Source organism: Paroedura picta, chromosome 12, assembly GCF_049243985.1.
Source record: "Paroedura picta isolate Pp20150507F chromosome 12, Ppicta_v3.0, whole genome shotgun sequence".
NCBI lineage: Eukaryota > Metazoa > Chordata > Lepidosauria > Squamata > Gekkonidae > Paroedura > Paroedura picta.
This window is the reverse complement of record NC_135380.1, coordinates 52,280,740-52,296,698: the sequence shown is the minus strand read 5'-3', so window position 1 is coordinate 52,296,698 and position 15,959 is coordinate 52,280,740. Positions and strand designations below refer to the sequence as shown.

Below are 15,959 nucleotides of genomic sequence, written 5' to 3'. Positions count from 1 at the left end.
ATTGAATCCATGTAGAGTTGCCCATGTAGAAGCTTGAGAATATTTATAATCACTTAACTCAGAGCCCCCAGAAGAGCTCTACGCTCCGCATCCTCCAACTGGCTACGGATCCCTGGCCCTAAAGAGGCACGTCGGGCCTCAACAAGGGCCAGGGCCTTTTCGGCCCTGGCCCCCACCTGGTGGAATGAGCTCCCCGAAGAGATCAGGGCCCTGCCGGAACTCCCACAATTCCGCAGGGCCTGCAAAAGGGAGCTCTTCCACCAGGCATTTGGGGGGGCCGACTGACCCATAACATCTACAGGTGCCCCCCTCAGACTGAGGGAACGAACTGACTGAGGGATTGTCAAAGGTATTGTTGAAGTGCTGTTCTAATTGTTCCAGTTGGTGTTGTTGGTATTGTTATCTGTACACCGCCCGTGGCGCCGCGGGCGCCACGGACTAAATAAAACAGTAAGGGGTTCTGGGGCGGGATGTGTCCGGGATGAGGAAGGGTCCGGATTGGACCCTTCCTCATGACAGACAACCGGAGGGACCAAACGGCAGGCGCGAAGCGCCTGCCGATTGGTCCCTCCGATTCCCAGCCCCAGCAACTGCGAGCCGCGCTCAGCGCGGCTCGCAGTTGCTCCCGGCCTGACGTGGTGAGAGGCGCGAAGCGTCTCTCACCGCGTCAGGCCGGCCCCAAGGAAGCCCCCGCCGCAAACACAACACAAGACTCCAGCCGCCGAGAAGCTGCAGAAAAAAAAAAAACACCCCCGGAGGAGCCTTTCGCCGCTAGCGCGACGAGAGGCAGCAGAAAAAAAAACCCCTGTAGGAGCTCCAAGCCGCCGCGCCGACGAGAGGCAGCAGAAAAAAAAAAACACCCCCGGAGGAGCCTTTCGCCGCTAGCGCGACGAGAGGCAGCAGAAAAAAAAAACCCTGTAGGAGCTCCAAGCCGCCGCGCCGACGAGAGCTAGCAGAAAAAAAAAACCCTGCAGGAGCCTTTCACAGCTCCAAGCAGCAGAAAAAAAACCCCGGAAGGAGCCTTTCACAGCTCCAAGCAGCAGAAAAAAAAACCCTGTAGGAGCCTTTCGCAGATCCAAGCAGCAGAAAACAAAACCCTGAAGGAGCCTTTCCCAGCTCCAAGCAGCAGGAAAAAAAACCCCTGTAGGAGCTCCAAGCCGGCACGCCCACGAGAGCTAGCAGAAAAAAAAAACCCTGCAGGAGCCTTTCACAGATCCAAGCAGCAGAACAAAAAACCCTGTAGGAGCCTTTCGCAGATCCAAGCAGCAGAAAACAAAACCCTGAAGGAGCCTTTCCCAGCTCCAAGCAGCAGCTCCCTGTAGGAGCTCCAAGCCGGCACGCCCACGAGAGCTAGCAGAAAAAAAAAACCCTGCAGGAGCCTTTCACAGATCCAAGCAGCAGAAAAAAAACCCCGGAAGGAGCCTTTCGCAGATCCAAGCAGCAGAAAACAAAACCCTGTAGGAGCCTTTCCCAGCTCCAAGCAGCAGAAAACAAAAAAACCCTGTCGGAGCCTTTCACAGCTCCACGCAGCAGAAAAAAAAACACCTCCTGGTGTCCCCTGGGTCCTAGCGCCCATTGCATTCCTGGTTGCAATGGGCTTTCTTGCTAGTACTGTTATATTTGATTTTGATAGTGTTCTATGTGAATGTTCCCAAATTTTTTATGTAAACCGCCCAGAGCCGTAGGGAAGGGTGGTATAAAAATATAAATAAATAAATAACTCCACAGGTGGACATTTTAGTGTGAAACATTTAGTTTTCAGACATTTCAAAATATTAAAATCTTTGTTTAGTGTATGGACTGCTCACTCTGAATTTGACCCCTGAGGAAGGATTTAGCCAAAATGCATTTGGCTCTTCTCTTGGGATACCATTTGTACCTCTTCCCTTGTATTTATCTGTTTGGACCTTTGTCTGTATATCAGGCAAAGGGACTTTAATGCAGAACCATAGGGTGTGGCTTTTAAATACGATTTTAACACTTTTGAATGTATCATCTATAGGAGATTCTTTATACTAGCACTTCACCATATTCTAGTTTCATTGTTTTTGTCTCTGCCTTTTAGGTTAGCTTTCGGGATTCAGCCAAGCCAAGGTTCAGCCAAGCTTGTGCCCAGTGTCATTTTACATTTCCTCTTAACAACAGGCCCTCGTGACACATCAGCCCCTTCTGTTCCAAGGTGGCCCTGAATGGGCAGAGACTGCTGCTCAGGAAGTGCAAGCCCAAATCACCCTCAGGCACACAGAGCCAGAACCAGTTCCCCAGGTCCTGGGACTGGGTTCTGCAATCACTTTTCGATGTGGCAGACGGTCATTTCTCTCAACTTACTAGCTTCGCGAATTGATGGCTGGGAAAAATGTGTCACTAGGCCAACGTGACGTATCAGTTCCATCCCACTCTCTTCACTGTAAGGGTTTTGTCTTTTGGACACCATTAAGAAGACCAAGTCACTTTCCTTGGGATGCATCTGAGTCTCCAGATCAATCTCCTGAATTTCAGCTGCAGAAATAATTTAAAATAAAATTGAAGAACAAAGAAGAGTAATGCTGCTAGAACAGACCAATAGTCTATCTAGTCTAGTATCCTGTGGACTACGGAAGCTCTGGAGGGCCAAAGAAAGAGGGCACAGAGACTTTAGCCTGATGCTGCCTCCTAGCACTGGGATTCAGAGGTTTGCTGTCTTTGGAGGTTCTCTTTAGTCACCATGCCTAATAGCCGTTGATGGAGCTGCCCTCCTCAAATCTGCCTGGCACTCTTTGAAAACCACCTCTGGCAGCGAATCCCACAGTTCAAGTAATTAATGATTCCAGCAGCAGCCAACTCATGGCAACCCCAGAATTGCAGGGCTTTCAAGGCCAGGTATAAGCAGAGGTGGTTTGCCACTGCCTGACTCACTGGGCAATGAAGACTCGCCTTTGGTCTGTCGTGAACCCATTTCCCAGCAACTTGACTGGATGCCCACAAATTTGCTCTCTTTCTCCCCTTCTCCCACTCCATGCATCATTGGAGAAGCCTTTAGCACATCTCCCCTTAGTCCAGAAACGAACTTCATGGGGGTTTGAAGAGACCTGACAAGAGCTTCCTAGGGGGTTTCTCTTACTATGCCCAAAAGCTTTGGCAAGGGGAAAGCGGGCATCGGAGTGGCTTCTTCGAATGCACACAGACAAGACAGTATGTTAGCCGGGTCAGCAGCCAATCAAAACCGAGAACAGAAGCCCTTGGCTTCCTCCAGGCCAGCCCCTTATCTCTTTTGGCACGTGTCCTTGACCTCAGGCACTGCTGTGATATTCTTGCACTGCTCACTAAAGCAGCTTTGTCACCCTCTGCAGGGCGCTTCACACAGTCCAGGTGAGGCACAGGGGAAGGCCAGAGGAAGTGCAGCAGCAGGAGCCACTGCGAGGAGGTGATGGGAGTACATGTGGGTCAGGTGCGTGGTGCCTTCTGCTGGCCCAGCCCCAGCCCAGCCCCATGTGGGCTGGCTGCAAGGGAGAGACCGGGACAGGGGAAGAGTGTACACGAAAAAGCCGGACTGCTTGGAGGGTGATGGGCCGGACACTTGAAGAGGCACTCTCCTTCCTCTGCAGACCCAGGGAAGAGTGCCTCCTAGTAGGGTAGTTAAAGGTAAATGTATCCCCTGTGCAAGCACTGAATCATGTCTGACTCTTGGGGTGACGCCCTCCAGCGTTTACATGGCAGATTCAATACGGGGTGGTTTGCCAGTGCCTTCCCCAGTCATTACCGTTTACCCCCCGGCAAGCTGGGTCCTCATTTTACCGACCTCGGAAGGATGGAAGGCTGAGTCAACCTTGAGCCGGCTGCTGGGATTGAACTCCCAGCCCTCATGGGCAGAGCTTTCAGACTGCATGTCTGCTGCCTTACCACTCTGCAACACAAGAGGCTCATTAGGGTAATTAGGAGAGGCTGTTTCTATTCTGGACAACCAGGATTGATTTCTCACTCCTCCTCCCCATGCAGTCAGCTGGGTGACCTTGGGCCAGTCACAGTTTACTCAGAGCTCTCTCCTACCTACCTCAGAAGGTCCCTGCTGCAGGGAGAAGAAGGGGAAGTCACGCTGAGGTGTCTTCAAAGAGTGAAAAGTGGGGTATAAAACCCAACTCTTCTTCTCCTTCCCATGATGAAGGAAGCAATGTGTGCATGCACCATCTGAAGCATCCCCCTTCAAAACAGTTATATGATTCATAGCCAAATATGTGTGCAGCTCAAAGACTGGAAATCACAAAATAATTTACCACGATTCCTTTAATCAGGAAACAGAAATCTCAAAGTCAAAAACAGCAACTTTTATTTATCCTAAAAAGGATATTCAGCAGTTCTGCTCCCAACGGGACAGTCTGCATTTCCCCTGCCTGGTTCCCAACGGTAGGGTGCGAGCGACTGCCGGATACTGGAAAGCCCTTGACCTGGTCCAAGTGGGCTCCGGGGGCCCCGGTCAGGACATGCTGCTCATGCAAGGACGAGGAAGGGCTGGATTTTGTATGCTCCGCTTTTCACTAATTAAACTAGTCCCTCTGAGGGAGGCAGGGCTGAGAAAGCTCTGAGAGAACTTGACCGGCCCAAGGTCACCCAGCTGGTTGCAATGTGGAGGAGGAGTGGGCGATCCAACCCAGTTCTCCAGATTAGAGTCCACCGATCTTTAACCCCGACACCAAACGCTGATAAGTAGGCCGTTCACGGGAGGGAGACAGAGAGGGAGCAGCGAAGGCAAAAAGGGAGCAGAGGCCTGATGAGTAGCAGCCTCAATATGAGCATTTAAGCACCTGATTTCACTGCCCCCTGTCCAGCCACCTGGTGGAATTTCTCACCTGTAAAATCTGCTGTAGTCGAGTCGGCACTGAGGTTCAGTAATGTCAAGAGAAACTCCTTCTGCTCTTTCGACTTCTGATTCTCAAGCCACTCTTGGGCCACCTGCGTCCAACAACAACAAGTGTTACTTGAGGGCACCTTCTGAATGACCCATGTGGAAGGAAAGCCATGGGCACGGGATTCGAGGCAGTGGGCCCATGTTCCAGCCATGCACAGGGGGGCTCTCCAGTCCTCCCCCCTTCTGGTGACAGCTCCATTTAGCCCAATGCAAAATAGGCTCTGTGGGGGCGTGCAAAAGAATGCTGCAGGATTCTATGCATCCAGGCTGGATCCGGTAAAAGCAAATGAGATAGAGGCAACTCTGCATCTACAGTGGAGGATAATAAGAAAAATCAAACCGAATCTCATCTACTTTTTGATGTTACCACTGTGTAATGAATGTGTCTCTATACAGAGCATTGGGCCATGGGCTTTGAGTACCATTTGGCAAGCAGTTCAACTCTACTTGCTAAAGCTTTGAAGTCTCCCCTCTCCTGACGTGGTAAAGGAAGAGGGCAGAGTAGCCAGGTGTTTTCCTGGAAAGGCAGGGAGGGTCAAGAAAACGAGGGACAAGGGAAAGCCTCAAGGCCCCACAGCTTTCTTTTCCAAGGGGGACATGGCTCAATCACTCTCAGCTGGTAGCATCGAGATGCATCCCAGGTGACAAAGGTAACAGGTGGTCTGTAACTCATTCTGAAGACAGGGATTCCGATTAAGAAGTGCAGCTGGTTTAAAGTCACTGTGTAAAATCCAAGGGCTCAGCTAGACCAAGAGCATTTCACCCATAATATGCAAGCTGCACACTTCTGCAGCCTCAATTGGCCTTGGGGTTATGCAGGGAAGGGAAAATGGGGTTTAATCTTCCCAACCTCCACCAGTTTTGAAACTGATCTCCCTGCTGTATTAGCAATTCAAAGAGACTGGTGCTGTGAAAATGCCAGCAAAGCAGGATGTCTGGCTTAAAAAGTGACAATGAGTGCAAGGGGCATGCCCCGTCTCCCTTTCTTGCACAGCACGAAGGCAAAAAGAAGCACGTAAGAGACCACAATTGGCATTTTTGGGATGGAACCAATGACCTCCAGCCTTAGCAGCTTAAGCCCTCCATACGACCATGAGCCCAGGTTTATCTCCTGTCCTGGACCAGCTCAAAGTTTGCTTTTACTGCAAGATATAAGCTTTCAAGTCCACATGAATCCTTGGCTCCTTTGTAAAATGAACCCGGCTGCCACAAACGAACATCCGGTGTCCTGAACAATCCAAATAGGCCAGTTACACTGAGCATGGCTAGCCAGGCAAAACTGCTGGTCTCTTTGATATGGACACCTTTTTAAAAAGTGCCAACTTCAAGGCTAATTGCTGGGGGTCACCTTGAGCCTTCGGCAGGGAGCGAGCTGCACGGAAGGAGCTGGAATTGCAGACCACTCAGGGAAGCACTTACCGTTTCAAAAGCATTCAGCATCATTAAGGGGAAGAACGTATCAAAGTAGTCGTTGTATCCCTTGAATCTGGCCGGTACCGGGGCCAGGATCGACTGAAGGAGGCTTTCAGGCACCCCAAACTGGCTGAATCTCGCAAACATGTCATAGTTCCACTTCAGGACTTCTTTGTTGAAAATGCTGTGGTCCCTCTTCTGGACATTAACATGGTTTGCTAGTGAGAAGGGCAGGTGCATCCTTTGCCCGGCACGAGTCCCAGGGGCTGGCTGCGCCGTGGCAGCTTCCGCAAGGTGGTGACTCCGCATGTTCGGTAACTGGGGGTTGTGGTTGGAATTCCGAGGCCCAAGAACGTTCATGAACGACAGGCGCTTGATCCCGTCCATCTTCAAGGCAGGCCTGCTCTTCAGGGAGGGCTTGTGAATGTTTTCCAGGTCCTTGGTGAAGTTGGCACTCCTTGAAGAAGTAGAGCTGAAAATTTTTGCGGTTGGAGGTTTGGGGGGAAGAGGCTTGGCAAAGACATGGTCCAGTGGAACTAGAGCAGGATGCTTTGTGCAGTAAGTTCCTGCTTTACTAACCTTTTCAGCGCACCCAGCATGCCTGCACGTGTCCGCATTTAAGGAGTGGTCTTCCAAGGGGCTTGCAGAAGTATTTTCTGCCACAATTATGCTGCCATTTTCCACTTGTGAACATATCTCCATGTCCTCTGGGGTCCTCTGGGTTAAAAACAAGTCATTATCTTCTTCATCGCCCGTGTCCAACTTAGATTCTGTTTCTTCTGATGCTGCTTTAGCATAAGGGCCAGAGAAGGAAACGGAAGAGACCATGGGGTCCATTTTAGTACCTTTGGTTACAGCGGAACCTAAGTTGCCTAGAAAAGCTGTGGCAGCGGCTGTGTTTTCTTTGATGGTCGCATCAAGACTGGTAGACTGACAGGCCAATGGAAATGCCTTGTTCAAGGGAGAGACAGATGGGGGCTGGACTTCCTCCCTCTCCAGCAAACGCTGGCACAGTGGCTTCCTTTCGCTGTCTGAGGGGCTAGCAAAGTGTTCCGCTCTCTCTTCCTGAGCTTCATTAGCAGCCCCACTTGCCACTTGGGAGCTGCTCTGCTTAGGATCTGCCTTCTTGGCTGGTTTGAGGGGTTTTGTTTCCAGATTCCTTCCATGAAAACGGCGACCTCTCTCTTTGAGTTTGGGCCTTGACTGCCTATAGAACTGGAGATCTTGGCTAGCCAGCATTTTCTTGTTTTTACCAACCAGCTTCTGAGCAGGAATCAGTTTGGACCTTCTCTGCTGTTGAGGACCCAGCTCCCCAGCCGCTTGGCCATAGCTGCGCAACTCGGCAAGACAGTCCAGCGAACGCTGAGAGAGCTCAGCGGCCTTGCGGGGAGCCTTTTTCAGGCCGAGTTTTTCCACCGTGGTTGTCGGCTGAGGATACCCATGAACTTTCCTGGGTGGCACCACAGCAGGGGCAGACCTGGGAGATTTGGCCTGTGGCGATTTTTTGTTGAGAGCACTTAGCTTCAGACTCCCTTTCTCAGCTCTCTTCTGAGTCAATTTAAGGAGTGGGGATTTTGCTAGACTTTTGGCTGGCCTTCTATTGGATTTTTCACTAGGCTTTGATGCTGAAGAAGCAGCTGAAGAGGATGGGTTTTCGTGCCTGAAATAGCCTCCGTCCTCAGCATGCATCTCCCTGAAATGCTTTGTGTTCCCTCTGCCGACAGCTCCTTCCTCATCAGGCGTTGCAGCTGTACTATCTTTCCTCCTTGCGTTTACCTGTCGCTCAAAAGCCTCTGCTGCTTTTTCAATAATTTCCTCCCCAAGATAGTCAGTATCATAATCTCTGTCACTTGTTTGTCTTCCAGTTTCTGACTCGCATTGCGCCCGGCTGCTTTTCGACTTGATCGGAAGGCTCTGCTCCTCCGGGGAGTGCGCCACCTTCTCGTCCCACTGGCTGTCTTGCCACACTGAGTAGATCTCCTCCTCGGTTTCAAACTCAAAATACTGCGATTCACATTCTTCAGCTGGCAGAGGGAAATTGGAGGCCCTGGGCAACTCCTGATCTTTGGCACTTTCAAATGCGCAGTCTGATTGCTTCGGAAAGCCCGTGCCCCTTTTCTCCCCCTCTCGCTCTGTGACCAGGGGCATCTTGTTTTTATCCTCATCGGAAGAGGAATCAGAAATCACTATGACCTGATGGGCAGGCTCCTCAGCCTCCAAGGGCGACTGGTTGCTCTCCTTGCTGGCACACAACCTCGCAGCACCTCCGACTTTCCTCTGAATGCAGCTCTGCTCCTGCATGGGACTTTCTTGGCTCGAAGCAACGGGAAAATTGATGCCTTTGGCATACGCAGCGAGGGAGAGCCTGCTGAGGTCCCGGTCTATCTGAGAATCTGTCAGCAGGGTGGCTGTAGCCGCCCATCTATTTTTCATCAGCTCCTTCCTGATCTTTGAATAGGGAATATTTTCGTCATCACTGCTGCTCCCTTCCAAATCACACTCTGCTTTGGGGGCACCTCTCAATTCCGCCGGCCTATCCATGGATTTCTTTGGGGGGCAGAGGGGCTCCTCTTCTGAAGCGCTGGCTGAGCCCAACTCTAGTTTGCATGCACGTGAGAAGCTGAGGCTATTGTGGCTAATTTCACTTGTCTCCTCTTCTTGACCTCCACACTGGTCTTTGAGACACGGATGCTGTTCTGCTGCTGGCTCAGGTGTGGCAGTTTCTCTCTTATTCATAAGCTGCTTTAATTTGGAGGTAAAGGCAGATTTCTCCAACACGATTTTGAGGTTACTTAGACTCATCTTTACCGCTGAACCACTGCTGCCATTCCTACCGTCAGGATCCTTTTCAGGAACAGGTAAACATTTGGAAGTTCTAGGCATGGCCTCCTTTCCGTTCCTATTGTTGTTCTCTAGGTTCCGGAAGCCTTGCTCAAGGTGGTCACTTGTGCACGGGGAGGCACTCTCCCTCTCATTCCTCGGGACTTGGGGACACTGCTCTTTGTTCTGGGCAGTTTTATGCCCATTTGCTAACTTGGGACAGGCCAAGTTAGTACCTTCAAGGACTGATTTCTCTTCTTGCTCTTGTTTTATGTTGAGCACAGAGAATCCTGAGGTCGTCTGCAGGTTTTGGTCTCTCCAAGAGACTTCCCTGAGCTCCTCCCCCAAACCGGAGACAGCCGTTCTCCTGGGAGACAGCCCTTCTTGGCAGACTTCGCCCCTCCTGGTTGGCAGAGGAACATCCTGCTTGTCATCCCCCTTTCCTTTTTCTTGCTTTATGGAGGAAACCGGGGGAGGAAGAGAAGGGGCAGCAGTCTCCCCACGGGAGGCAGTGGCCAACAGCTTGCTGTTGTGGCTTTTGATGAACCTCCGGAGGCACGCGCGCAGTTCGACGGTGTCCTCCTCGCTGAGCTGCCAGCCCTGAGAGATGTCACTGTTGCGCAGAAGGAAGTTGAGCCTGTCTAGGAAGACCTTGCAGCTGCCTTGCTGCCCGTGCTGGTAGGCCTCCTTTAAGAGGCTCCGTATCAGCCTCATGCAGATGAGCTGCACCGAGCAAGGCCCCTGCGATGAGATCGGCCCCGAGCTCCTTGGGAAGTTTCGGAGAGGGCCCGTGCTGCCGTGTGTGACCGCTGAGCTCGGGAGTTTAGCGCATTCCACCACGGCGTGGACCCAGTCGTGCGAACTGACCCACAGCAAGTGCAGGCAGCCTTTTGCCAAGTGCAGCTGCACCACCGCCACCAGGATCAGGATGAAGCTTTCGGATGCCTTGTCGCAATACTGGACGGCTTCGCAGAAGACCTTCTTGATTTCCGAACACAGGTGGCTGATGACGTTCATGATGTAAGGGATTCCTTCGCTCAGGTCCATGAGCGAGTGGACAAAAGGGATGAACCACAGAAACGTGCTGCTGTGCCAGTGCTCCTCCTGGTCTGCGTTGGACTGGAGAATGCTGGCCAAGGCCTGCATATCCTCGTGCAAGTTGCGGAGGTAATCGGGCCAAATAGCTGCCTTCCATCCAGTATCCTGAAAGAAAGGGGATTCAGGGAATTACTGCCAAGCACACACTAGTTCTTCCCGCCACCCCCACCCCCCAGCGAACCCTAGAGAGCCCCCCGTGCTGGCTTCAGAGATCGCCCCACCCAACCGACAAGCCCGTCTTTACAGCAATGGGGACTGAAAACTTGCTTACTAAAGCAGCAGAAGGGCATGGGATGGAGTGGGGGGAACTGAACCGTGTGTCCAGTCTCAAGCTGCCAAGGATGTTGTCAGGTTCCCCCTTGACTCCCCTTAACAGCAAAAGTGATTTCGTGAAAAAAGCGACACAAGGCTCATGCCTACTCTTGCTAAAACCAATTATAGTCCTAAGTTCCCGCCACTTGCTAGCACGGACCCACCCCAAGCGCTGGAGGCGGAACTCCCCTTCAAGGAGCAGACAGGCTCCTCTGGCCCCACGCAAGGCACACAAAGTGCCTAGATGCACATTCCTTCACTTGTACCCGGCTGATCAAGGCCAGGCCCAGGATAACATTCGACCTCCCCTTTTCCCACAAGTTCATCCTCTGCGAATGAGTTGATTAATCGGCTACACCAAAAGCAGAAAAGGCACAGAGAGCAGAAGACTGAAAGGGACTGCAAGCAGAGACGCATTCCCAGGACTCTGCACACACACACACACACACACACACACACACACACACACCCCGTTACAGTCCCCAAGGACTCTTGGCAGGACAGGTACAACTGGCACGACACCTTCCAAAAACCACAACAGAGTTACCACCGTGGCAGGAAGCTGGCAAACAGGCAGACCCCAACAAATGCCACCTTTGAAAATGATCCTCTGTCCCACTTTTCCTATTCTGGCCTGAATGCCGCAGTCAAAGTCTTCGGTTCCACTCTGCTACAAGATGCGCTTTTAACGCTTCCCAGGGAAACAAGCTGCTTCAAGATCTTGCAAAAGTTACCTTTGGGGGCTTTTCTGTGTAGTAGTTGTACACCATCTGGCTAGAGGAAATCATCTCCTCTCCATAGTCAGAGAACGGCTCCGTTTTAGTCCTTAAAAACACACACACAAACACACCAAAATCAAGACAGACAAGTTTTAAACCATGAATAATATTATAGCCCATATGTACTTTAATCTAGAACATGCCCTGTCCTGAAAACTGGAGGCCACTATCTGAAGACTGGAATAAACTATTGCTGAATTCAATGCAATGTCCTCCACCTTGACCCAACTAAGCCAGGGGACCAAGAACCTAATTTACACTACTATGTCTTGCTGTGCAGGTCACAGAACAAAGTTTGAGTCCAGTGGCACCCTTAAAATCAATACAATTTTATTCAAGGTATAAGTTTTTCTGTGCATTGCACACTTCTTCAGCCACAATTAAATGGGAGTTACAAGTCCACATATATAGGCAGAGGACAGGCCTAGTACACAGCATAATTAAGATGTTTAACACATACAAGGGCCTCCCGGGAACACCACGCTAAGCTTATAAGGTTATTGTATGTCTGGATTTAACTCTGGGGAAAACAAAACCAGAGGGGTCGGCAGCAGGAGGGGAGGCTTTATATACACACAAACACACACCACCCTCCCTTGTGGTTTAGGGAGGTTTCCATGACACATGGGGGAATATGGAGTAAGCATGTCAATGAGTAAGAGTCCTGACAGTGATAACAGGGAACAGTGTATAGCCACATCAACATATTAACAGTCCCATGGTTGGTCAGCTCAGGGTGTCTGCTTCATGAGGTTCTGGGGGCCCAGCAGATGCTGTCAGTTTGGGCAGCAAGATGCCTGGTGGAAGATCTCCCTTATGCAGGCTCTGTGGAGTTGATCTAGCTCCGGCAGATCTCTGATCTCCTCTGGGAGCTCATGCTGCCAGGTGGAGGCTGGAACAGAGAAAGCTCCGGCCCTGGCTGAGGCCAGGCAGGCTTCCTTGGGGCCAGGGATCACCAGCCAGTTGGAGGTGGCAAAAACTATCCATGGGATAGTCCACGGAAATCTACTAGAACCAAGCCTTTATGACTTTAGGAAGGGGAAAACAGTTTAAAAGGGGGGAGCATTTCCTTTGCAAGTATCACAAACAGTCTTACAGTTGTATGCAGCATCCATTTAATACTATGTAAGCAGGAACTGGGCTTCTCCTGGAACAGGCCCAGCTATATGGATGGCACTGGCATCTCTGAACACCTGGGGACAGCTGAGATGGAACCTAGTGCCAGCCAACATGACTTTAAATCTGCACACCAACCCAGCATTTTGTACGGGAGGCACACAAGACAAAGGCTGACAATCATGGCCTCAGATAGCTCCTCTCTCACCATTTTGAATAGCCAACCTGATGGCTATTTACCTTGACACACAGCTTTGTGCCATTTTGGTTGGTCTTTATAAAAGGGACTAGGGGCCAGGCCCATTGCATTCAGGAATACAGTGGGTACTAGATTGGGGGGGAGGGGTTGAAGAACTCTGTGGATAGCCCCCCCCCCTCCCCCCAGGACCTGGAAAGGCTGTAGGCAGCTCTTAGGGAGCTCACCGGCAGGGGCAGCTCTCACACAGCAAGGATCTGCAGACTGAGCCTTGGAGAGAAGTGGAAAGAGGAGGGGGTGGTCAGGGGTGGGGGACGGAAGGTGATTGGCTGGCCGCTGAACAGACAGGCAAGACGGTTGGAGGAGAAGGCACTCAGGGCGGGACAGCCACCCTGAGTGGGTGTTAAGTGCTGAGTGGCAATTAAGCCGTGAGAAATGCTCCTCCTCCAAGCCCTTACCAGATATATACTATGTGGAACAGATGGAACACATGAGAGGGCTTTTTGATTTTGCATTTTGCTGTGGACCAATGCAGCTTCCTGTCACTGCTTGCAGACAGATTCTGGGCAGTTTTTCCTACTCAAAAAGCTATATTCTCCTGGTTATAAAAGTTACAATTTTAAGAGTTGGTTTTAATTCATCTGCTAGATCTGTTATGACTCTTTAATGGGGTCAATTTGGCCATTATTATAAGCCCATTTGCTTTAGTTCCCCAAAATTCCCCATACATTCCACAGAGAGTCATTCAGTAAGGTCAAGCATCTCTCTACAATCACACCAGTCAAGCTCTCACCTGGACTCCTAAACACCTGTAAACTACAATGGTTATGCAAAAATGTGACTGTATAACACGGTTGCCTTTTAAAAGGCTCGTATCTGAAAGGGCAAACCTCCTGCAGCTTTGCCGAATGCGTCCAATCTTATTCTTGTAACTTGGACTTTCGATAATGGTTTGAAACGCCTCTATTGGATCAATCAGCTGACCCCACACTTTGGATCCAAGCCGATTCAAGATCACCATGAAACACTGCAGCGCTGGCCAGAAGGGATCCTGCTTCTCTTCTGAAAAAGATAACCCAAAGCTGTCTCAGATGGGAATCTCCTACCCTCAACGCTGAGATGGCAAGGACACCTATACCCCCACGACATGTTTAGAGCTGGGAATGAGGAATCAGCATTACGACAGGAGAGGCTACCTGACTTAAGCTAAGGGGACAGGTCTTTCAGATCACCAACCGCTAGATCCTCAAACGGGAGATGCCAAGGACTGAACCAGGGACCTTCTGCGGACCAAACACTCCTCCATTGAGCCATGCCCCTCCCCCAGTCAGGTATGGCTGACAGGTTTCCTGTCTCAAAAAAAGGCCATCAGAGAAAACTACCATGCACAAACACTCGGCCAAGTATACTACCTTCACTTTATTCTATCTCCTCTTGGAGTTAATTCACTATACATGCCTTGTTCTGAGAAACTTACTTTTAACAGGCAGCAGTGTGATATTATTATTTCAATTATTTCAATTTAAGGTAAAAGGAAGGATTTCAGAAAGTCAGTGCTCACATCCCCATAATAATTTGTCTGATCATTTCCCAATGTAAAGGTCAAGGTCTCCCCTGGGCAAGCACCAGGTCATGTCTGACCCTTGGGGTGACGCCCTCTAGCGTTTTCATGGCAGACTCAATACAGGGTGGTTGGCCAGTGCCTCCCCCAGTCATTACCGTTTACCCCCCAGCAAGCTGGGTCCTCATTTTACCGACCTCAGAAGGATGGAAGGCTGAGTCAACCTTGAGCCAGCTGCTGGGATCGAACTCCCAGCCTCATGGGCAGAGCTTCGGACTGCATGTCTGCTGCCTTACCACTCTGTGCCACAAGAGGCTCGTTTCATTTCCCAAAATGAATGCTAACTGATTACCATTTGTGTGTTTTTTCATCGTGGACAATATGGATTGCATGAAGTCATTCTGCTTTTCTGGGCCAAGTAACAACGAATCCATGGCTTGTTCTTCCAGCACCGTTAGCAACATGCAAATGCCTACATTGAAAGTAACGAAACTTTACAATCTGCAGCTGGCCTTTGTTTCACCCCGCTCCATAGATACAGCTGCATTAGCATTCCTTTCTATGAGCCAGGTTTAGAGAATAAAGATCCTGGGTGGAAGGCTGGAAGGCTGTTCGCTTATGTTACTTTCTGAAGTGCCACCTTACACTGATGGCACTGCTTAAACCACAGTGAGACACAGAGAACAACTGGAAACTGCAGCATCAGCCCCCAAAAGATGTCAAGGAAGCTGTACTGTGCACATTAAACAACACCCTCTCCCTCGGGAAGTCCTGCCTAGCCTTGGAACAGCAGGGGACATTCGTTTTTTCAAAGGACCTAAGTGATGTGCTGAACCATGAATTTTGTCAAATTAAGGGTTTCTATTTTCTTTGTTTTCTGTTTCTTCATTCTTCTTGTATGTTTTCTTTGTAATAAACATAAAAATAATAATTTTAAAACTCTTAAAATAAAATAATATAAAAAAACATCTCTTCCTCTGGAAATTAGGCCCAACTGCAAATGTTGAATGTTTCTCTCTGTAAGGAAGTAATTTCTTTCCTCTTTGTTAACCTATTAAGAAGCAAATAATTCTACAGCTGGAAATGTTTCAGCTTCTGTAATCCGGGATAAATTTGAAGTTTTGAGTCAATCAGTCTCGCTCCTGAGAACCAGTCAGTCTACGTGCACGGGGCGGGGGGGGGGGGCAGTGTGGGCGACACCCACAGGGGAGCTGAGCTGTTCTTTGGGAAACATTCAAAACCAACATAATACTTGGTGACCGAAAAACATCACAAATTAGCGAGGAAGCTTTTCGGTTTCACAGAACTCTCTGCCATTCTGAATTCCAAACAAAAGGGGAGGGGGGAAGGGCAAAGAAAACGAGGCCACTCGCCATAATAGAAAGGCCCCTCTGTCTGCACACTGCAGATGGACTACAGGAAATGTTATGTGCAATCATGTCAGATCAGAAAAAAACCTCTTCTCCAATCAAGCAAGCCTCTCGAAAGAAGTGAACGGTGACTCACAAAAGCTCATGTCAGAATAAGTGAAGTTAGTCTAAGGTGCCACTGGATTTACACAGCTGCCCCTTTGCAACCAATTCAAGCTGGCAGAAAAGCAAAATACCCCATTACAAGGAGACAAACGTGACCATGCCAGATTTGGATGGCAGGGAATGTATGGCCAGCTGTCAACTCAGCAGGAAGCCATGGAGAATTTCTTCTTGTCTGAACCCAAGAACATCTCCTGTGCACTCAATCACATGTTTGTAGTAAAGAGAGCCATGTACAAAATGCCCTCAG

General features: G+C 50.0%; 1 protein-coding gene across 7 annotated transcripts in view; it reads right to left on the bottom strand.

Annotated features, from left to right (window-relative positions):
- SETX (senataxin) overlaps positions 1-15,959 on the bottom strand; it is a 64,324-nt gene that overhangs the window by 32,638 nt on the left and 15,727 nt on the right. For 6 of the 7 annotated variants that reach the window (XR_013226064.1, XM_077307010.1, XM_077307008.1 and 3 more), the window contains 6 exons: positions 14,530-14,649; positions 13,507-13,678; positions 11,260-11,350; positions 6,302-10,318; positions 4,824-4,926; positions 2,329-2,499 (listed from right to left, as the gene is read on the bottom strand). Coding sequence is in view for 6 of the 7 variants with exons in the window: in XM_077307010.1 (XP_077163125.1) it covers positions 2,329-2,499; positions 4,824-4,926; positions 6,302-10,318; positions 11,260-11,350; positions 13,507-13,678; positions 14,530-14,649 (4,674 nt within the window). In the remaining variant the exon portion in view is untranslated. The remainder of the gene's footprint in view (positions 1-2,328; positions 2,500-4,823; positions 4,927-6,301; positions 10,319-11,259; positions 11,351-13,506; positions 13,679-14,529; positions 14,650-15,959) is intronic. The other variant, XM_077307011.1, reaches the window with a different exon arrangement.